This window comes from Engystomops pustulosus, chromosome 1, assembly GCF_040894005.1.
Source record: "Engystomops pustulosus chromosome 1, aEngPut4.maternal, whole genome shotgun sequence".
Taxonomy (NCBI): Eukaryota; Metazoa; Chordata; class Amphibia; order Anura; family Leptodactylidae; genus Engystomops; species Engystomops pustulosus.
The window spans coordinates 4,547,736-4,570,715 of record NC_092411.1 but is presented as its reverse complement, the minus strand read 5'-3'; the positions used below and the strand labels follow the sequence as shown (position 1 = coordinate 4,570,715).

Sequence of the window (22,980 nt, the reverse complement as noted above, 5' to 3'; positions counted from 1 at the left end):
AAGCTTTATTGTGTTGTGATATTCTATTATTTATTGGGGGGGGGGTATATTTTTCTATATATATTGGTAGCCGGTAGTCTCTGCAATGGGATGGATGCGACTTCCCAAGGAACTGACCAACCCGACAGCATCCAATGGCAGATCTGCTTCATGTGTAACACATTGGGGGTAATTTACTAAGGGCTCGAATCGCATTTTACCGGCGGGTTACGTGAATTTTTCCGTTTTTGCGCCGATTTTCCCTGTATTGCCCCGGGATTTTTGCGCACACGAGCAGATTGTGCCGCATCGGCGCCGGCATGCACGTAACGGAAATCGGGGGGCATGGCCGAACGAAAACCCGACGGATTCGGAAAAACCGCCGCATTTTAAAAAAAAAGTGTCGCGGGACACGCGCTTACCTTCACCAAGTATAGGATCGTGAACTCCGGCGGGCCTCGGGGAACTTCAGTGCAGCAGCGACACCTGGTGGACGTCGGAGGAACTGCCTTAGTGAATCGCCGGAAGACCCGAATCCACCACACAGAACGCGCCACTGGATCGCGAATAGACCGGGTAAGTAAATCTGCCCCATTACCTCCAGATTTATGAAATTTTGTTAAGATTAAGATAAATGATCAAAGCTTTGATAAACCCCATTATATTCTTAGAGGCTTGTGGCGGGTTATTCCTAAACTTTGTGTTGTTTCAGCAGCGAATTTTGGATTTGTGATATTGGGTCCCTTACACCTTACACAGCGCCAGGGTATCATAACACAACGTTACAAAATAATAATAATAATAATTTATTTATATAGCGCACACAGATTCCGCAGCGCTGCACATAGTTTAACAGATCAGTCCCTGTCCCCAATGGGGCTCACAAACTAATCCAACCTACCAGTATGTTTTGGAGTGTGGGAGGAAACCGGGGAACCCGGAGGAAACCCACGCAAACACAGAGAGAACATACAAACTCTTTGCAGATGTTGAAATAGTTTTTAATCCCCCTGGAGCTTTATTTGGAATATTGCTAATTGTAGATTCAGGACCCTGGGAAAGCTGGGTAGGGGCTGGACTATCAATCACTGTTGCCTTAGTAGTTGGAGAAGGTTGTGCAGGTTTGTTGCCATCTCCCTGTGTGACAGTGACCAGGAGATCTGCTCCTCCTCTCATTGCCTGGAGTCGTCTCTCCTCCTCCTGTTCCTTATCATCCCTAACAACGCTCAGTACACAGCGACACCAGAGCCGCACACCCAGTGACACAGGGGAGCAGCAGCATGGCAGCCACCTACCCCCCAAAACTCAGCCCCATGCTGATGACACCTGATCCCCATTATATCCCAGGGTAAGTCCGTCCAGCGGCAGATCTTTCCTCTCCATCCTCCTCTTGTACTAAAGTTTCTCTCATTGACATTTGTGCCAGAAATTATCTGCGAGAAGAAACGGTTCATTACAGTTTTCATCTCTATATAAACAGGAAAGTGTCATTCAATGACAGCAAGCAGAGATACTGACCACAAAGTATATTATATTATACACTTCTGTATCTTATCCAAAACAGAGAAAGTTAAAGACAATGGAGTGGTATGTGATGGCTCCGCATACATAACAGTGGATCTCCCTGGGCGCATGTATCAAGGTTTTGGTTTACCTTTTTTGTTAATTTTTGAGACTTTTTATGGGGCTCGTGCACATTTGCGGTTTTTACATTTGCGCCTAAGACAGTCTCCCTACGGAGTTCGCCACTGTCTAGATTTCTGCAGTGTTCCCCGAGTTATCACCTAAATCCAGATGTGAAAGTCGCAGATCCACGGCTGCCCCTGACCAGGCGTAGAAATGAGCTCGGAACCGATCGCAAGTTTTGGAAACTTTTGTTTTAAAACGTTGCAAATTCAAGACCAAACGCCACAAGTATCAATAAGGAAAAACCTCTAAGAACAGTCCCCAAAAACAGACGGACAAAACCGGACTTATGATACATGCGCCCTAATGTATCTAATCCTATCAAATATTCAGAGAGTGTATCACAGTGTATCTGACCCTATGGAATAATCAGAGGGGATATATCACAATATATAAATACAGAATCAGGTAATGGAGTATTACACTTTAACTCAGGGGAGTATGTATCACATTGTATCTAAGCCTAAAGAATGCTCAAGTATCAGCATATACCAGAGAGCTTGGTGGCTCAGTGGTTGGCACTACAGCCTTGCAGCACAGTGGTTTAGTGGTTGGCACTACAGCCTCGCAGCACGGTGGCTCAGTGGTTAGCACTACAGCTTTGCAGCAGGGTGACTCAGTGATTAGCACTACAGCCTTGCAGCAGGGTGGCTCAGTGAGTAGCACTTCTGCCTTGCAGCGCTGGGGTCCTGGGTTTAAGTCCCAGCCAGGTCAACATCTACAAATAGTCTGTATGTTCTCTCCGTGTTTGTGTGGCTTTCCTCCGGGTCCTCCGGTTTCCTCCCACACTCCAAAAATAACGGTAGGATGATTAGATTGTGAGCCCCATGGGGACAGGGACTGATGTGACAAGTTCTGTGCAGCGCTGCGTAATATGTGTGCGCTATAGAAATAAAGAATTATTATTATTTAATATATTGCAATGTATCTGAGTCTATGAAATAATCAGGGAGTATCACAAGGTATCTAAGTCTATTGAATACTCAGAGGAGACTGTATCACAATGTATCTGCGCCTCTCTCATATTCAATAGGCTTTTTACTTCACAGTTTCTGAACTTCACTGAAACCTAGAATATTTGTAGTAGTTCCTTAACCCTTGCAGTACTGAGGGACAGATTGTTACATTGTAACTATCCGTGTTCCCGTATCATTCATGTTGCTCGTAGCAACCAGGAATTAGGATTATGGGGCATATTTATCAGGGCCTCTTCGCCGGCGTAGGATAAATATCCCCCTATGACTATGTTTCTTAAATTCTTGCATCTAAGCCTAGAAGGTTTGATACGTTCTGCAATATCAGTGTATCTAAGCCAATCAGGTGTGACAGTCTGATAATTTTTTAGATCTCAGCCTTTCCTGTGTGATACTGGATACTGGATCTGCTGAGCTCCGTTATCAAAGTCTATCAGCTTTGATCCTGTCTTCTAAATTCATGTATCTCAGCCTGTAGTGTGTGATACATTCTTCTAGGTTCTTGTACCTAAGCCTTGTAAGGTGTGATACATTCTTCTAGGTTCTTGTATCTAAGCCTCTAAGGTGTGATACATTCGGATAGGTCCTTGTATCTAAGCCTGCAGGGTGTGATACATTCTTCTAGGTAGGTCCTTGTATCTAAGCCTGTAAGGTGTGATTCATTCTCCTAGGTAGGTTCTTGTATCTAAGCCTGTAAGTTGTGATACATTTTGCTCAGTTCTTGTATCTAAGCCTGTAAGTTGTGATACATTTTGCTCAGTTCTTGTATCTAAGCCTGTAAGTTGTGATACATTTTGCTCAGTTCTTGTATCTAAGCCTGTAAGGTGTGATACATTTTGCTTGGTTCTTGTATCTAAGTCTGTAAGGTGTGATACATTTTGCTCGGTTCTGGTATCTAAGCCTGTAAGGTGTGACACTGTATCCCCATTGGTCTTTTCCTGCCGGGGTCATGTGACCCTCTGTGATACAGTATCGGCAGTGGATACACAATGGTTTCCTGTCATCATTGCTCCAGGCTGATCCGTGTGTTATACGTCTCCATGGCGGCCGTCCGGCTTGGATACCACAAGGGCCTGGGACACCAGAGACCGGTGACAATACAGGAGCGCTATTAACCCCTTAGGGGTCTGGGTCATTTAACCCCTTCCAAGCCAATCCTGACCCTAGGTTTAGATTCTATTGCTTTTAATTGCTGAAATTTGACTAAAATTTACAAAATTTCTCCATTTCCTCCATTGAATTTGTGAGACAGAAAGTGATCGCTCCCAAATATCCGGATGACAATCGTTTCCCCAATGTCTTCTGATTTATGTCACTTTTTTATGCGTCCGCTCATTTTTGGGTGCGATTTTTCGTTTTTTCATGAATTTCGCCAGGACTCGTGTTTTATGGAAAGTTCCCAGATTTCAGGTGACTTTGAGAAGCCTAAATAATAGTGAAACCCCATGAATGACTTGGAAATGTCACCCCTCAATGTATGTAAAACTACAGTTTGTTAACCCTTTAAGTTTTTCACAGGAGTTAAAACAATATGAGGTGTGATTTTAAAAATTGTAATTTTTTGGGCTAAATTAAAGTATTTTTCAAAAAATTTACAAATTCATAATGGAAAAAATGTCAAAATGTACCATAAGGTTTGATACAAAATTTCTCCCGAGTGCCGATCCCCCATATGTGGTGGTCACCTGCTGTACGGGGGGCGCACGGCCGGGCATGGAGGGAAAAGACGCATTGTACAGGCTATAGAATTGAAATTTGTTCGCAAGTGTCTGACCGTTCGCCACATTTATTACTCCACAATTCTGCAGCATCAACAAAGTGCACCAAAACAATGGTGCCCCCCCCAGCAAGAACAGAGGGCGCCAGATACACGAAGACCCGACGCAAGTATTCAGTAATCTGGCGCCCCCTGCACACTACACAGGGCACTGCACATACAGTCATGGCCATGACACAAATCTCCTCTTGTCACATGATGTGTCCCTCTGGTCTGTCAGATGTTTATCACATACAGAGATACAAGTGCAATCATATTATGGGGAGCAGAAGCTTTTATTGTCAGGTGGGAGGAGTTACTGCAGCGAGTCAGTATCTGCAGGACCTCTCCTTCTTCTCCGGGACCTCTGCAATTCTCCCTGGCAGCGCTCACTCACCTCCTGCACCAGATCCTGACTGATCGCCGTCCATTCCCGCACAATCACTGCTGCATTCTGTCACAATGGGGCACATTTACTTACCCGGTCCAGTCGCGATCCAGCGGCGGTTTCTCTGACGCTGATTCGGGTTCTGCCGGGATTCACTAAGGTCCGTGCGCCGATATTCACCAGGTGTCGCTGCTGCGCCGAGGTCCGCCGGAGTTCACCTGCTTTTTTCTGGTGTATGTGAGTGCTTCATCTTGCGACACAAATGGCTTTTTAAATTCCGCGGTTTGTCCGAATCCTTCGGGTTGTCCGGTGGCCACGCCCCCGATTTGTGTCGCGTGAAAGTCGGCGCGATTGCGCCAAAAATCGATCGCGTGCGCCACAATCCTGTGAAATACAGCGCAAAGCGGAAATATTCGGGAAAAACCCGACGGATTCGCGGCTGCAGACCCTTAGTAAATGTGCCCCAATGTGTTAGTTTTTGTTTGTCCTCCGTCTCCTGATGATTGACCACAAGTTCTCAATGGGATAAGATCCGGGGAGTTTCCGGGCCATGGACCCAGAATCTCTGTGTTCTGTTCCCGGGCCATGGACCCAGAATCTCTGTGTTCTGTTCCCGGGCCATGGACCCAGAATCTCTGTGTTCTGTTCCCGGGCCATGGACCCAGAATCTCTGTGTTCTGTTCCCGGAGCCATGGACCCAGAATCTCTGTGTTCTGTTCCCGGGCCATGGACCCAGAATCTGTGTGTTCTGTTCCCTGCACCATTTAGTTCTCCCCTTTATGGCAGGTGCTCCATCATGCTGGAGGAGGCTCTGCTCATCACCATCTGCTCCGGGAGGGTCGGGAGAAGCGGCTCCTGGAGGGTAGGGAGAAGCGGCTCCTGGAGGACATTCTGCTCCAATTCTTTATTCATGGAGGTGTTTTTAGGCGATTCCCTTGGCTGAGAAGCGCCCCCCCCCCCCCCCCCCCACACATGAATGGCTGCAGGAGGCTTTACAGGTGCAGGAGACAGGACTGGGGGCATCGCTCACCTTGTCTTCTCCCAACAATCGGAAAGGGGATTCATCAGAGACAGTGGGGCAGATTTACTTACCCGGTCCGTTCGCGATCCAGCGGTGCATTCTCTGCGATGGATTCGGGTCCGGCCGGGATTCATCAAGGCAGTTCCTGCGCTGAAGTTCCCTGAAATGCACTGAAGTTCACGATCCTATCCTGGATGAAGGTGAGTGCAAGCTCCGCGACACAATTTCCTTTTTTAAATGCTGCGTTTTTTCCGATTCCGTCGGGTTTTCGTTCGGCCACGCCCCACGATTTCCGTCGCGTGCATGCCGGTGCCGATGCGCCACAATCCGATCGCGTGCGCCAAAATCCCGGGGCTATTCAGGTACAATCGGCGCAAATCGGAAATATTCGGGTAACACGTCGGGAAAACGCGAATCGGGCCCTTAGTAAATGACCCCCAATGACTTTCCCCCAGTCCTCAGCGTCCACTCCCTGCACCTCCTGCAGAATATCCGTCTGTCCCTGATGGTTTCTGGAGAGAAGCGGCTTCTGTGCTGCCCTCCTGGACACCAGGTCTTGCTCCAGGAGTCTCCGCAGTGTCACAGTGCGTGCAGATGCCTCACACCTGCTGCTGCCATTCCTGAGCTCTGCGATGCTGGGAGCCCCATCCCCAAGCTGAGACACTTGTAAGAGACGTCTTGGTGCTTGCTGGTCCTTCTTGGGCTCCTGGAGCCTTTTTGGTAACAATGGAGCCTCTCTCCTTGGATTCCTTGATGATGCGATAGATTGGTGACTGAGGTGCAATCTTTCTCGCTGCGGTACTCTTCCCTGTTAGGTCAGTTTTGTGCAGTGCAATGATGACTGCACGTGTTTCTTTAGAGATAACCATGGGTAACAGAAGAGAAACAATGATGCCAAGCACCAGCCTCCTTGTAAAGTGTCCAGGGGTGTGATTGTTACTTAATCCTGACACATTGTCCCCCCAGCCCTGTCCCCATCAGCCCCGGCACCTGTGTTACTGGAGACATCACTGACACCATGTTACCTGCTCCTATTATACTGCCCAGTGGTGATTGTTACTTACACATGACACATTGTCTCCCAGCCCTGTCCCCATCAGCCCCCGCACCTGTGTTACTGGAGACATCACTGACACCATGTTACCTGCTCCTATTATACTGCCCAGTGGTGATTGTTACTTACACATGACACATTGTCCCCAGCCCTGTCCCCATCAGCCCCCGCACCTGTGTTACTGGAGACATCACTGACACCATGTTACCTGCTCCTATTATACTGCCCAGTGGTGATTGTTACTTACACATGACACATTGTCCCCAGCCCTGTCCCCATCAGCCCCCGCACCTGTGTTACTGGAGACATCACTGACACCATGTTACCTGCTCCTATTATACTGCCCAGTGGTGATTGTTACTTACACATGACACATTGTCCCCAGCCCTGTCCCCATCAGCCCCCGCACCTGTGTTACTGGAGACATCACTGACACCATGTTACCTGCTCCTATTATACTGCCCAGTGGTGATTGTTACTTACACATGACACATTGTCCCCAGCCCTGTCCTCATCAGCCCCTGCACCTGTGTTACTGGGGACATCACTGACACCATGTTACCTGCTCCTATTATACTGCCCAGTGGTGATTGTTACTTACACATGACACATTGTCCCCAGCCCTGTCCCCATCAGCCCCCGCACCTGTGTTACTGGAGACATCACTGACACCATGTTACCTGCTCCTATTATACTGCCCAGTGGTGATTGTTACTTACACATGACACATTGTCCCCAGCCCTGTCCTCATCAGCCCCTGCACCTGTGTTACTGGGGACATCACTGACACCATGTTACCTGCTCCTATTATACTGCCCAGTGGTGATTGTTACTTACACATGACACATTGTCCCCAGCCCTGTCCCCATCAGCCCCCGCACCTGTGTTACTGGAGACATCACTGACACCATGTTACCTGCTCCTATTATACTGCCCAGTGGTGATTGTTACTTACACATGACACATTGTCCCCAGCCCTGTCCCCATCAGCCCCTGCACCTGTGTTACTGGAGACATCACTGACACCATGTTACCTGCTCCTATTATACTGCCCAGTGGTGATTGTTACTTACACATGACACATTGTCCCCAGCTCTGTCCCCATCAGCCCCCGCACCTGTGTTACTGGAGACATCACTGACACCATGTTACCTGCTCCTATTATACTGCCCAGTGGTGATTGTTACTTACACATGACACATTGTCCCCAGCCCTGTCCCCATCAGCCCCCGCACCTGTGTTACTGGGGACATCACTGACACCATGTTACCTGCTCCTATTATACTGCCCAGTGGTGATTGTTACTTACACATGACACATTGTCCCCAGCCCTGTCCTCATCAGCCCCCGCACCTGTGTTACTGGGGACATCACTGACACCATGTTACCTGCTCCTATTATACTGCCCAGTGGTGATTGTTACTTACACATGACACATTGTCTCCCAGCCCTGTCCCCATCAGCCCCTGCACCTGTGTTACTGGAGACATCACTGACACCATGTTACCTGCTCCTATTATACTGCCCAGTGGTGATTGTTACTTACACATGACACATTTTCCCCCAGCCCTGTCCCCATCAGCCCCCGCACCTGTGTTACTGGAGACATCACTGACACCATGTTACCTGCTCCTATTATACTGCCCAGTGGTGATTGTTACTTACACATGACACATTGTCCCCAGCCCTGTCCCCATCAGCCCCCGCACCTGTGTTACTGGAGACATCACTGACACCATGGCAGCTGCTCCGCCTAAGGCGCCTGCAATGAAGGTGAAATGTGTTTTGGGGGAAAAAGTTCATTTTCTAGGCAAATATTAACTTTGTAATTAATTGCTGTTAAGCTGATCGCTCTTTATAACATTCTGGAGAATATGCAAATTACCATTATAACAACTGATGCCGGAGACTTTGTAACAATTAACATTTGTATCATTCTCAAAACTTATGGCCATGACTGTATAGACATTCAGTGGGCTCACAACAGGGCAGGGTTAATCCTAAATGTTTACTTCTTAATGCAAACTATAGGATGACCCCTCCCCCCCCCCATAAGTAACACATCAGGTTTGAGTTTTAGTTGGTGGGTTCTCCATGCTGTATCTCACACCCTCACTGGCATCGGCTGTTTTTCACTTTCCAGGTCCTGCTTTGTAGCAGATGACTGATGCCGCCCCCTTCTTGCCTCAGGAGGTGCAGCCTGAGGCAAGAGGCTCAAGTTGCCTCATGGTTGATGCCCTCCAGCAACAAGGCATTGAAGCAACAGAGCAAGGCATTGCATTCAGAGCAGATCTGCAATGCCACCTTGTACAAACTTCCAAACATATAAAGACTTTATATTGTGGACATAATGAGGGATTATTTTTTCTGTTATGAGATGCACTTTACAGATTCCTCATTTTAGGGCGTCTATAGATTATTGATGAAGCTTTATTAACTCTTTCAAGGAGATGGAAAAAAAATCATCACATCTCGTCAGGATTTTTAGTTTTTTTTCTTGCTTGTTCCCTGTATGGTACAAATAATATGCTATCTCTGTTCTCTGGGTCGCTATCAGGGGAGTATCAGGGGAGTGGTAGCAGCCATAGCAGCCGCTATGGGGCCCACAGTGTCAGGGGGCCCCGTCAGCCATCCTAACACTAAAGAATGGAGGATGTGCACACTGCACAGACTAATGGGGCAGATTTACTTACCCGGTCCATTCGCGATCCATCGGCGCGTTCTCTGCGGTGAATTCGGGTCTTCCGGTGATTCACTAAGGTAGTTCCTCCGACGTCCACCAGGTGTCGCTGCTGCGCTGAAGTTCCCCAAGGTCCGCCGGAATGCACGAGCCTATACCTGGTGAAGGTAAGCGCCAGTCCCGCGACACAATATTTTTTTAAAATGCGGCGGTTTTTCCGAATCCGTCGGGTTTTCGTTCGGCCACGTCTCCTGATTTCCGTTGCGTGCATGCCAGCGCCGATGCGCCACAATCCGATAGTGTGCGGCAAAAACCAGGGGCAATACAGGGAAAATCGGCGCAAACCGGAAATATTTGGGTAACACGTCAGGAAAATGCGAATCGGGCCCTTAGTAAATGACCCCCAATATGTATACAACATATATGTGATGTATATATGCTATACGGCTGTATATGGCTCTATATGTTGTGTGTATGTGTGTAGGAGTGTATACATGTGTGTAAGATTGAAGAACTGTATGTTTATTTGTGATTTTAATAGTTTATTAGGTATTTCTATGGGAAGGAACTTTACATTATTAGGTTTTTGACCCCTTTGCTCACAGTTGATATTTTTTACGCTTGGACCTGCACAGGCCGGGTTCTGATTGTTCTAGTCCAGGTCACTGCACTGAGATCCTGATGTGATGCAGTGTAACAGTCTCACGATGCAGCCGCATGCGCTGACAGTTACAGGGCGGCCATGGAAAGGATCGGATACCCCTGGTAAGCGGCACGGGGGGGAGGGAGGTCCGATCCACGGGGAAGCCTCCTACGCTCTGCTGTTATGCCTGATGGTGGTGTGCAAGGGGTTAACACCCACATTCATGGGTGGAAGAGCTGGGTGTCAACTATAACAGACGCATGACACCCACTGCTTCTGGCGCCAGCACCGCGTGTGACCCGCTGCCAGGACTATGGCGTTATAGACCGGGATTTTGCGGGAAGGGGTTAATAAATGATATTATTGTATACAATACCAAACAATAAGATTATTTGACCCTTTCATGACCTCTCTGCTATTTCCAGATTCTAATAGAACCAGAGGAGACCCTCAAATGTTTACAGTCTTCATCTTCTTTCTTATGGCGCCATATACAAATGTGTTACATACTATCACACAGCGGAAATACTGAGCGTGGTGTAACTAGGAGAGGAAGGGCCCCATAGCAGACTTCTGAATGGGGCCCCACTTACCCCTTAAAAAAAGTATATGCAGTATATGCACCATATATACACACATACATGCAGTACCATATACACCTCTGCATCATATACACAGACATACAGCATATTCACACCCAATACCCCAGATGCTGGCCCCCCCTGACACTAAGGCCCCAATAGCAGCTGCTAAGGCTGCTACCCCTGGTAGTTACTCGCCTGGTAGATGCCCTGGATTATTATCTATATCATAACTGTGCTTTATCCTTCCACAGTAGAGGAAGCTGAATAACACAAAATCTGCTTCAGTAAATACATTTTTTTAAATTAAATCACTCATCCGTAACTTGTATTCAGAGCTGCACTCACTATTACTATTACCTATTCTGTACTACTTCTGATTTGTAGTACAATGTATCTCTATGTATGTATTCCAGGTACGGCGGCTTCTGTCCTCAGTACAAGTATAATCTGGGTAAGACCTATGGGAAACTCACCGGTCAGCTGTTGACCAGCCCTGACGTCCGGCACTCCGGGCAGCTGGTTCTCCAGTCCTGTCCATTCCCTCCTCCTCGTAATGACACCAAACTGGACTTGTCAAACAGAAGGAAACCACGTCTGGGAGATGAGAAGTTGTCCTCTACTATGATCCCAGGATACACCGGTAATGATGTGGCGCATGTTACTGCATATACACACAGTTTCCTCTTTTTCACTGCTTCTGTCCGCCCTCCCACCTTCCACTCTCTCTCTTCACACTGTCCATCCTCACTGAATCTAGTATAACCTCCTGCTGCAGCTCCTCCTATTCAGCAGTGCTCACACATGTAAACAAAGAACCACAGAGAGTCTGCACACAGCACAGAGGCAAGTAGCAGGACTGCTAAATCACTTGATGAACATTCAGGAAATATTATTTAATTAGTAAAGGCACATAAGCCTTCAGGAGAGAGTCCTTAAGGGAGAATGGCCAACTCACTTAAGGAGAATCCCTTTAAGGTAGCTTCTTTCTTTGTTTTCTAAATGTAGCGGGATAAAAAGTCAGTTCTTTCTCCTGCTTTTTCCTTGTGTCCTCAGGTTTTATCCCCCGATCGCAGAAATTCTTCGCTAAGACGTACGCTGAGACGACTCGAGACGCCTTGACTGATTTTCAGAAAGACCAAAACCACCAGCAAATTCACCTGAAGGAGCAGCTCCTGGTCAGTAAGCTCCAGAGCGGGCAGCAGGCACCCCGGACCGAACACGAGAAGCAGGTGAGATCAGATACTGAAAAAACTTTCAATACATTAATGCTCTGCAAAATACATGCATATAAGCTCCACCCCTAGACTATTAACGCCCACTTCCTTTTTTTTTTTTACCACAATTGCCAGGGGCGTAACTTACGATTCAGAACAATCCTGGCAAATTCAGGACTACGTAGAAAAGAGGTTGGATACAGAGATGAGGGCCCACCAGACTCCACTAAGTTATATGGTGCCTCTAGTGACTAACCAAAGTATTTATGTGGTGTGGCCCGCTCTTATGACGCATTGTTTAGTCCAAAACTACATAGACAACAACGGGTACCCCTCTCTTGGTGGGGAAATGGACAAAAACACAATAAAATATATTCTTAAAAATTGTTGGAACTTTATTAATACAGAAAAACACACAAAGATACCAGTGTGGTTACTACTGGTGATGTATACAAGTGATAATATATACAATAGAAACACAGTGGTTTGGCACAGATGAAAAACGGATAACCTGGACAGGGGAAAAAGGTTATAGTGTACTAAAGCGGGTGAATAGGAAGCTGGGCAATGCAGTGTGTTAGGTGTGTGATAGCTCCATGTAGTACATGTGTAGAGTATATGCAGAGAGACTCTCCTATATAAAGGAGGATAATAATGTCTTAGAGGGCTATCTGGAGAAGTATGCCAGCTCTTACCAGTAAAGGATGTTGCAAAGCACCGCTGCCAGGTTAGGACCGCGTCCCCGACGCGCGTTTCGGCTCTAAGGGAGCCTTCGTCTGGGGGGTGGCGTCTCTTTAGTACCAGGGGAATATAAGAGAAATTTGAGCCAATGAGAGTGTTAGTGAGCGATCACGTGCCCGTGGGTTTCTCTCGCGAGAACACGGAAACATGAACAACCCGACGTGATGTGCAGTCACCCAAGATCACAGAACCCGTTTAGAGCTGGATCCAAGGTTAAAGGCGCATGCGTGAGAGGCGCCCCATACATGAAAAGTTTTAGCTATGGTGATGCGGTTAAAAGAAATGCATGTGGATAGTGACAGGAGTGTACATGAATTATAAATATAACAATAGTGCAATATAGTTGAAAGGTAACACTATTCATCCAAAATAAATTACACAGTGTTCTTTTTATATATAACAGTGATGATACTATAAATTGCCATGGGTACTGAAATATAAAGTGCACAGTGCATTTACATATGATGATAGAGAGTTAAATGGGAGAGCAAAATATACAGTGAACATGTATTATTAATATAAAGTGCACAGTGCGTTTACATATGATTTTAAAGGGTTAGCATAGGAGAGCAAAATATACAGTGAACATGTATTATTCCATATTGGTTACTACATATATTACACATCAATTTGGTTACCAGAGTTAACATAATTAAATAAAATATATAGTGGACATGTATTGTACGCCCCATTAATTACTGCATATGTTGCACACCAATTTGGTTGACGTACAAAATTAGTGAAGCGAATTGTATAGTGGACATATATTATATACCATATTGGTTACTGCACATGTTCCACATCAATTTGGTTACCACAGAATGGCAGGATACACATATATGCATATGACTGATGAATGGCATGCAAATCCATAAATTCATAACAGTGTCACAGATTTCATAAATATGATAAAGTTTATACCGGTGATAAATATCTTACATTGTCATAGACCATAATGGATAAAGTGCACCGTGCCTGTTCGATATAGATATGTTCAAAATGTAAACTATGTACCGTATTAGTTATCTAAGGCCAACAGGCAGCTGTGTATATGTATATTGTAACAATGGATCTAGATACCTGCTGAGAACAGGGGACAATTGAATTTGTTCAAATACATTGGATATTATACAATAGTTGTTGTCCTTATGGCCTACACATATTACAAACAAACACTATAAGTTTGGTAGCAGGTAAAATAGGGAACAATGTAATTTGTTCAAATATGTTGGATATTGTGCAATGATTATTATCCTTATAGCCTACATATATTGTAAACAAAACAATATGAATTGGTGACAAGTGAGGTGGGGAGGTGAAAGGGATTACGTGAGGGGGGGGGGGGGAGGTTGTGAGGTGAGGGAGAACGTGAGGTAAGAGAAACATGCAAGTCGAAAACAAGTGAATTAGTATTTAGCTCTAAAATGCAGCCCTGTATTACCTAATTGGATCTATACACTGACACTTTATTGTCATATTTATAGTCAGGGAATTTCCCGAAAAGATATATACGTGCTGTTGAAACGCACTTTTAGGTGGGTCTGTTAGACATGGTGGTATAGTACACATAATGATGGTATAGATAAGTTTTTTAGACATGATGGTCCAAAACGCCATAGATCCTGGGATAAGAAAGGTTGGTATATTCCACCAGGTGGGTTAAGTCATGGGGTTTGGTTCCGTTGTTTCTCCAGATACTGACAACATAATCGTAACGGCTCATTAGTTGTTGATGATATATATGTATATAAACCTATGAAGAAATGGTTGCTGAAACATAAAAATGTAGAGTTAGAGACAAATAAAAACAATTAAAAGTCTGGAGTGTTAAGACGCCAGTTTGTGTTAGCATAGCATGAACCCAGCACTATAATTAGGGTCACCAAATAGAGGGGTGAGAATATTATGGTGAATGGGGACTATTTTGGTTTATGTATATTATAAATACGGGGCGAAACTCAGGGTCTCATTGAGACCTCTTGGTTTTAAAGTATTGAGGGTCCAAATCCATCTGGTTTCGTGCTGAGCCAGAACTTTCTGGATCGGACCCCCTCTGATGCCGAGATCCACTTTCTCAATACCACGTACCATTAGAAGATTTGGATCGGATTTATGTTTGTCCCTAAAGTGGGCTGCAACTGGTTTGCCCTCACAAACCGCATCACTCTCGAGTGTGGCCCTGATGTCCCGCATATGTTCTCTGATTCTCACCTTTAGGGCCCTGCTTGTTAGACCGATGTAAATCAGATTACAAGGGCATGTGGCATAGTATATTACCGCTGTGGTTGTGCAAGAGATGTTATGTTGGATATTGTAGGTCTTTGTACCTGATGAATCTGTGAAGGTATGTGCACGTGGTACGTGGTATTGAGAAAGTGGATCTCGGCATCAGAGGGGGTCCGATCCAGAAAGTTCTGGCTCAGCACGAAACCAGATGGATTTGGACCCTCAATACTTTAAAACCAAGAGGTCTCAATGAGACCCTGAGTTTCGCCCCGTATTTATAATATACATAAACCAAAATAGTCCCCATTCACCATAATATTCTCACCCCTCTATTTGGTGACCCTAATTATAGTGCTGGGTTCATGCTATGCTAACACAAACTGGCGTCTTAACACTCCAGACTTTTAATTGTTTTTATTTGTCTCTAACTCTACATTTTTATGTTTCAGCAACCATTTCTTCATAGGTTTATATACATATATATCATCAACAACTAATGAGCCGTTACGATTATGTTGTCAGTATCTGGAGAAACAACGGAACCAAACCCCATGACTTAACCCACCTGGTGGAATATACCAACCTTTCTTATCCCAGGATCTATGGCGTTTTGGACCATCATGTCTAAAAAACTTATCTATACCATCATTATGTGTACTATACCACCATGTCTAACAGACCCACCTAAAAGTGCGTTTCAACAGCACGTATATATCTTTTCGGGAAATTCCCTGACTATAAATATGACAATAAAGTGTCAGTGTATAGATCCAATTAGGTAATACAGGGCTGCATTTTAGAGCTAAATACTAATTCACTTGTTTTCGACTTGCATGTTTCTCTTACCTCACGTTCTCCCTCACCTCACAACCTCCCCCCCCCCCCCCTCACGTAATCCCTTTCACCTCCCCACCTCACTTGTCACCAATTCATATTGTTTTGTTTACAATATATGTAGGCTATAAGGATAATAATCATTGCACAATATCCAACATATTTGAACAAATTACATTGTTCCCTATTTTACCTGCTACCAAACTTATAGTGTTTGTTTGTAATATGTGTAGGCCATAAGGACAACAACTATTGTATAATATCCAATGTATTTGAACAAATTCAATTGTCCCCTGTTCTCAGCAGGTATCTAGATCCATTGTTACAATATACATATACACAGCTGCCTGTTGGCCTTAGATAACTAATACGGTACATAGTTTACATTTTGAACATATCTATATCGAACAGGCACGGTGCACTTTATCCATTATGGTCTATGACAATGTAAGATATTTATCACCGGTATAAACTTTATCATATTTATGAAATCTGTGACACTGTTATGAATTTATGGATTTGCATGCCATTCATCAGTCATATGCATATATGTGTATCCTGCCATTCTGTGGTAACCAAATTGATGTGGAACATGTGCAGTAACCAATATGGTATATAATATATGTCCACTATACAATTCGCTTCACTAATTTTGTACGTCAACCAAATTGGTGTGCAACATATGCAGTAATTAATGGGGCGTACAATACATGTCCACTATATATTTTATTTAATTATGTTAACTCTGGTAACCAAATTGATGTGTAATATATGTAGTAACCAATATGGAATAATACATGTTCACTGTATATTTTGCTCTCCTATGCTAACCCTTTAAAATCATATGTAAACGCACTGTGCACTTTATATTAATAATACATGTTCACTGTATATTTTGCTCTCCCATTTAACTCTCTATCATCATATGTAAATGCACTGTGCACTTTATATTTCAGTACCCATGGCAATTTATAGTATCATCACTGTTATATATAAAAAGAACACTGTGTAATTTATTTTGGATGAATAGTGTTACCTTTCAACTATATTGCACTATTGTTATATTTATAATTCATGTACACTCCTGTCACTATCCACATGCATTTCTTTTAACCGCATCACCATAGCTAAAACTTTTCATGTATGGGGCGCCTCTCACGCATGCGCCTTTAACCTTGGATCCAGCTCTAAACGGGTTCTGTGATCTTGGGTGACTGCACATCACGTCGGGTTGTTCATGTTTCCGTGTTCTCGCGAGAGAAACCCACGGGCACGTGATCGCTCACTAACACTCTCATTGGCTCAAATTTCTCTTATATTCCCCTGGTACTAAAGAGACGCCACCCCCCAGACGAAGGCTCCCTTAGAGCCGAAACGCGCGTCGGGGACGCGGTCCTAACCTGGCAGCGGTGCTTTGCAACATCCTTTACTGGTAAGAGCTGGCATACTTTTTCAGATAGCCCTCTAAGACATTATTATCCTCCTTTATATAGGAGAGTCTCTCTGCATATACTCTACACATGTACTACATGGAGCTATCACACACCTAACACACTGCATTGCCCAGCTTCCTATTCACCCGCTTTAGTACACTATAACCTTTTTCCCCTGTCCAGGTTATCCGTTTTTCATCTGTGCCAAACCACTGTGTTTCTATTGTATATATTATCACTTGTATACATCACCAGTAGTAACCACACTGGTATCTTTGTGTGTTTTTCTGTATTAATAAAGTTCCAACAATTTTTAAGAATATATTTTATTGTGTTTTTGTCCATTTCCCCACCAAGAGAGGGGTACCCGTTGTTGTAAATTCAGGACTACGTATAGGACCACAATCTATCCTTTCTTTCCCACACTGACACCAGTAGGTAGAGGATTTCTGGAGATATTTATTGCTGCCCACTTGATGGCGCTCCTAACCTTGTCAGGGCACGAATGAAAATAACTGAATGCCTCCTTATAAGATAAAGCTTCTGCAGTGACATATTGTTGGAGTCCTCTATAAAAAGCAGACACACCTCAAGCCCATAGATATTAGGTCGCCTGGTGCCTATGTGTACGTGTGCTCTATGTGTATATTTCCACCTTGGTGCTGTGACCTAACTCTGTAATCTCTACTGATATAAATGTTTTTTTTCTGTTTGATCCTATCCCCAGCTTATCACAGCCAAGTATCGGACTCCGCTCCCAGCTCTCTCCAAGGAACCGACCCAATACGTTTCCCCCAATGCCTTCCAGATACAAGTTTCCCCCTACTACATGGAGGATGAGGACCCCAATAAGTACTTCATTTCAGGTGTTTGTTATTTTTAATTCATCAACGTTTTGTAGATGTATAGTATCTCCAAGATGTAGAATAATTTATTAATTGGCTACTGGGGGCATCACTGTGACTACTGGCTATGGGGGCATTACTGTGACTACTGCCTACTGGGGACATCACTGTGACTACTGGCTACTGGGGGGATCACCGTGACTACTGCCTACTGGGGACATCACTGTGACTACTGGCTACTGGGGGGATCACCGTGACTACTGCCTACGGGGGCATCACTGTGACTACTGGCTACTGGGGGCATCACCGTGACTACTGGCTACGGGGGGGCATCACAGTGACTGATGGCTACCGGGGGCATCACCGTGACTACTGCCTGCACCACTATGACTACTGGCTACTGGGGGCATCACTGTGACTACTGGGGCATCATTGTGACTACTGGCTACTACCTGCACCACTATGACTACTGGCTACTGGGGGCATTACTGTGACTACTGGGGGCATCACTGTGACTACTGACTACTGGTGACATCACTGTGACTACTGGCCACTTGGAGCATCATTGTGACTGCTGGTTACTGGGGGCAGGTGCTGTGATTACTTGGAGGATCACTGTGACTACTGTCTACTGGAGGCATCTCGGTGGCTACTGGCTACTGGAGAAATCTCTGTGACTGCTGGCTACAGGAGGCAACTCTGTGACTGCTGGCTACTGTGGACATCACTGTGACTACTGGAGACACCACTGTGACATCTGGCTACTGGGGGGATCACCGTGACTACTGCCTACGGGGGGCATCACTGTGACTACTGCCTACTGGGGGCATCACTGTGACTACTGGCTACTGGGGGCATCACTGTGACTGCTGTCTACTGGGGGCATCACCGTGACCACTGGCTACGGGGGGGGGGGGGGGGCATCACAGTGACTGGTGGCTACCGGGGGCATGACCGTGACTACTGGTTACTGGCTGCACCACTATGACTACTGGCTACTGGGGGCATCACTGTGACTACTGGGGCATCACCGTGACTACTGCCTACTGGGGACATCACTGTGACTACTGGCTACTGGGGGGATCACCGTGACTACTGCCTACGGGGGCATCACTGTGACTACTGGCTACTGGGGGCATCACTGTGACTACTGGCTACTGGGGGCATCACCGTGACTACTGGCTATGGGGGGGCATCACAGTGACTGATGGCTACCGGGGGCATCACCGTGACTACTGCCTGCACCACTATGACTACTGGCTACTGGGGGCATCACTGTGACTACTGGGGCATCATTGTGACTACTGGCTACTGGCTGCACCTCTATGACTACTGGCTACTGGGGGCATTACTGTGACTACTGGGGGCATCACTGTGACTACTGACTACTGGTGACATCACTGTGACTACTGGCCACTTGGAGCATCATTGTGACTGCTGGTTACTGGGGGCAGGTGCTGTGATTACTTGGAGGATCACTGTGACTACTGTCTACTGGAGGCATCTCGGTGGCTACTGGCTACTGGAGAAATCTCTGTGACTGCTGGCTACAGGAGGCAACTCTGTGACTGCTGGCTACTGTGGACATCACTGTGACTACTGGGGGGATCACCGTGACTACTGCCTACTGGGGACATCACTGTGACTACTGCCTACTGGGGACATCACTGTGACTACTGCCTACTGGGGGCATCACTGTGACTACTGGCTACTGGGGGCATCACTGTGACTGCTGTCTACTGGGGGCATCACCGTGACCACTGGCTACGGGGGGGGGGGCATCACAGTGACTGGTGGCTACCGGGGGCATGACCGTGACTACTGGTTACTGGCTGCACCACTATGACTACTGGCTACTGGGGGCATCACTGTGACTACTGGGGCATCACCGTGACTACTGCCTACTGGGGACATCACTGTGACTACTGCCTACTGGGGGCATCACTGTGACTACTGGCTACTGGGGGCATCACTGTGACTGCTGTCTACTGGGGGCATCACCGTGACCACTGGCTACGGGGGGGGGGCATCACAGTGACTGGTGGCTACCGGGGGCATGACCGTGACTACTGGTTACTGGCTGCACCACTATGACTACTGGCTACTGGGGGCATCACTGTGACTACTGGGGCATCACCGTGACTACTGCCTACTGGGGACATCACTGTGACTACTGGCTACTGGGGGGATCACCGTGACTACTGCCTACGGGGGCATCACTGTGACTACTGCCTACTGGGGGCATCACTGTGACTACTGGCTACTGGGGGCATCACCGTGACTACTGGCTATGGGGGGGCATCACAGTGACTGATGGCTACCGGGGGCATCACCGTGACTACTGCCTGCACCACTATGACTACTGGCTACTGGGGGCATCACTGTGACTACTGGGGCATCATTGTGACTACTGGCTACTGGCTGCACCACTATGACTACTGGCTACTGGGGGCATTACTGTGACTACTGGGGGCATCACTGTGACTACTGCCTACTGGGGGCATCACTGTGACTACTGACTACTGGTGACATCACTGTGACTACTGGCCACTTGGAGCATCATTGTGACTGCTGGTTACTGGGGGCAGGTGCTGTGATTACTTGGAGGATCACTGTGACTACTGTCTACTGGAGGCATCTCGGTGGCTACTGGCTACTGGAGAAATCTCTGTGACTGCTGGCTACAGGAGGCAACTCTGTGACTGCTGGCTACTGTGGACATCACTGTGACTACTGGAGGCACCACTGTGACTGCTGGCTACAGTGGACATCACTGTGACTACTGGGGGCACCACTGTGACTGCTGGCTACAGTGGACATCACTGTGACTACTGGGGGGCATTACTGTGACTGCTGGCTACTGGGGGCACCACTGTGACTGCTGGCTACAGTGGACATCACTGTGACTACTGGGGGCACCACTGTGACTACTGGCTACTGGGGGCACCACTGTGACTGCTGGCTACTGGGGACACCACTGTGAATGCTGGCTACTGGGGGCATTACTGTAACTCCTGGGGGCACCACTGTGACTACAAATATGATTCATAGGAGTAGCAAATTGAACGGTATAAAAGGGCATTAGGAAGGCTGAGCAGCACTGCTATAGTGTCTGCTGCATGCAAATGCTCGACTCCATCTGTTCCCGCAGGCTACACGGGGTATGTTCCCCGCTCTCGTTTCCTCATTGGCAGCGGTTACCCCATCACCACCAACAAAGCTATCACCGAATTCTCCGAAATGACTCTGAATAAAGGATCCAAAATAGGCGACCTCCAGAGGCCGGGAGCAGGGGGGAGACAGCAGCCGGAGCAGAGTCACATCTACCTGCAGCAGCTGGGATTATTGCCCCGCTACACGGGGTATGTGCCAGGTGAGACCCTTCTACATGTGCCCTATATGGCCACCACTTCCTCTCCAAATATTAGGGGGGGGGGGGGGAGAGTCTCATAGCTCCACACCTACTATTCCAAAATCCCGTTCTGTATTCATACAGATTTTGGGTCCTTGTGGCTTCCTGTAGCTGCTGTGATACATTGCACTGAATAAAACGTATCCCCAAAATATTCCCCTTTATTGGGAATATAGATCTTTTATAGGTAATGGATGGAAACCCAAATTTTTTTTTCGATGTTTGTGTATGTTTTACTATGTAATATGTATAGAAAACCCCAATTTTACCCTAATCATGCAGATTTATTTAGAATTTTATGTAAAGGGAAATCCCAAGATTTATCCTAATTTCCTATATACAGAATACGTATCCCTTTAAGAACTCCAATGCAGACTGTGACCCTTAAGTGAGGTTTTAGATCACAATATAAAAGATCTGACTGTCACTCATCTGTGGTTTGAAAGCTGCGTTGGTAATGTCTATGTCATTTAAAGGGGATGCTCATCTTCGATCATCCTGCTGTATGTGGGTCATTAATTCCAAGATGATTCATTTCTTAATTTACTTTTATTGTGTCCAGGGCTACATTTTTATGATACAAAATCCTTTGCTTGGGAATAGACCTAAAAGGTTAGATGCTGCAGCCACCACTAGAGGGAGCTTGTAAGCTTATTGCATACTGTGTTTTTATTGACATCATGCATAACCTCCCTCCCTCTAGTGGTGGTTGCAGGTCATTGCATTTGATGTGTTACATCCTTCTAGGGAATATTTGGCTTTGTTTTCAAATACTCAAAACATAAGAAAATTAGAGACGGATTTAAACTTCAAAATTTAAGAAAAAAGAAAAATATCTTAACCAAATCTTAAGCTGTTGATTTGGTTTTTTATTATTTTATTAAGTATAAACTGGTAACACTGTTACTCTCTCCCTTTAATAGGCTACAAGTTTCAGTACGGACACACCTACGGCCACCTTACCCATAATGCACTTGGGCAGTCCACTTTGCAAAAGCAAATAGTCAATTAGCAAGTGTCAGAAGCCAATGAAAGACAAAAGGAACCTTCGCCCCCTGGTGGATAATGTGGTGACCTGCAGACGGTTGTACTGAAGCCATATACTGGGGACTGCGTTGGTTTCCCATTGTTATTCGGGGGTGGATTCGTTATGACGATGAGGTGTGTGCCAAAGCCTTAGGATGCAAATGAGACAATCATTATTCCAAAGCCCAAAAAAACCACGGAGACAATCACTTTACTTGCAATAAATATGTGTGTGCACGAGTGTCTATACAGTATGTCCGCCTTCTCAGGGCCTCTCGCTATCCAATCATCATTGCAGATGCAGTTTTTTTCGTGCCTTCTGTTGCTTTTCAGTCCTAATTTTCCTTCCATGAAGATGCAACTTTATTATAATAAATGAGAAATGTATTCAGAGAGCTCCCCCTAGTGGTAGGTGCAGGCAGCCGCCGTTCTATCATGTACCTTAGTAGTTGGGAGTGAAGCACGGGATTGAAACTCTGTTTCA

General features: G+C 46.0%; 2 protein-coding genes across 3 annotated transcripts in view; one reads left to right on the top strand and one right to left on the bottom strand.

Moving 5' to 3' along the window:
• The window catches only part of LOC140085346 (uncharacterized), a 96,856-nt gene extending 86,566 nt beyond the window's left edge, over window positions 1–10,290 (bottom strand). The window contains exon 1 of the mRNA XM_072126523.1: window positions 10,142–10,290. The gene's annotated coding sequence lies outside the window, so the exon portion shown is untranslated. The remainder of the gene's footprint in view (window positions 1–10,141) is intronic.
• Window positions 1,196–22,733, top strand: CIMIP2B (ciliary microtubule inner protein 2B). 2 transcript variants are annotated; one of them, XM_072132806.1, is made up of 6 exons: window positions 1,196–1,327; window positions 11,179–11,405; window positions 11,819–11,994; window positions 17,941–18,079; window positions 21,210–21,431; window positions 22,394–22,733. In XM_072132806.1, exons 1-6 carry the CDS (start codon window positions 1,260–1,262, stop codon window positions 22,480–22,482), a joined length of 921 nt encoding a protein of 306 aa, XP_071988907.1. In that variant the 5' UTR covers window positions 1,196–1,259; the 3' UTR covers window positions 22,483–22,733. The 2 variants fall into 2 exon arrangements, with proteins under 2 accessions (XP_071988907.1, XP_071988908.1); XM_072132807.1 differs by lacking the exon at window positions 1,196–1,327 and adding an exon at window positions 10,232–10,303.
• The last annotated feature ends 247 nt before the right edge of the window (window positions 22,734–22,980 follow it).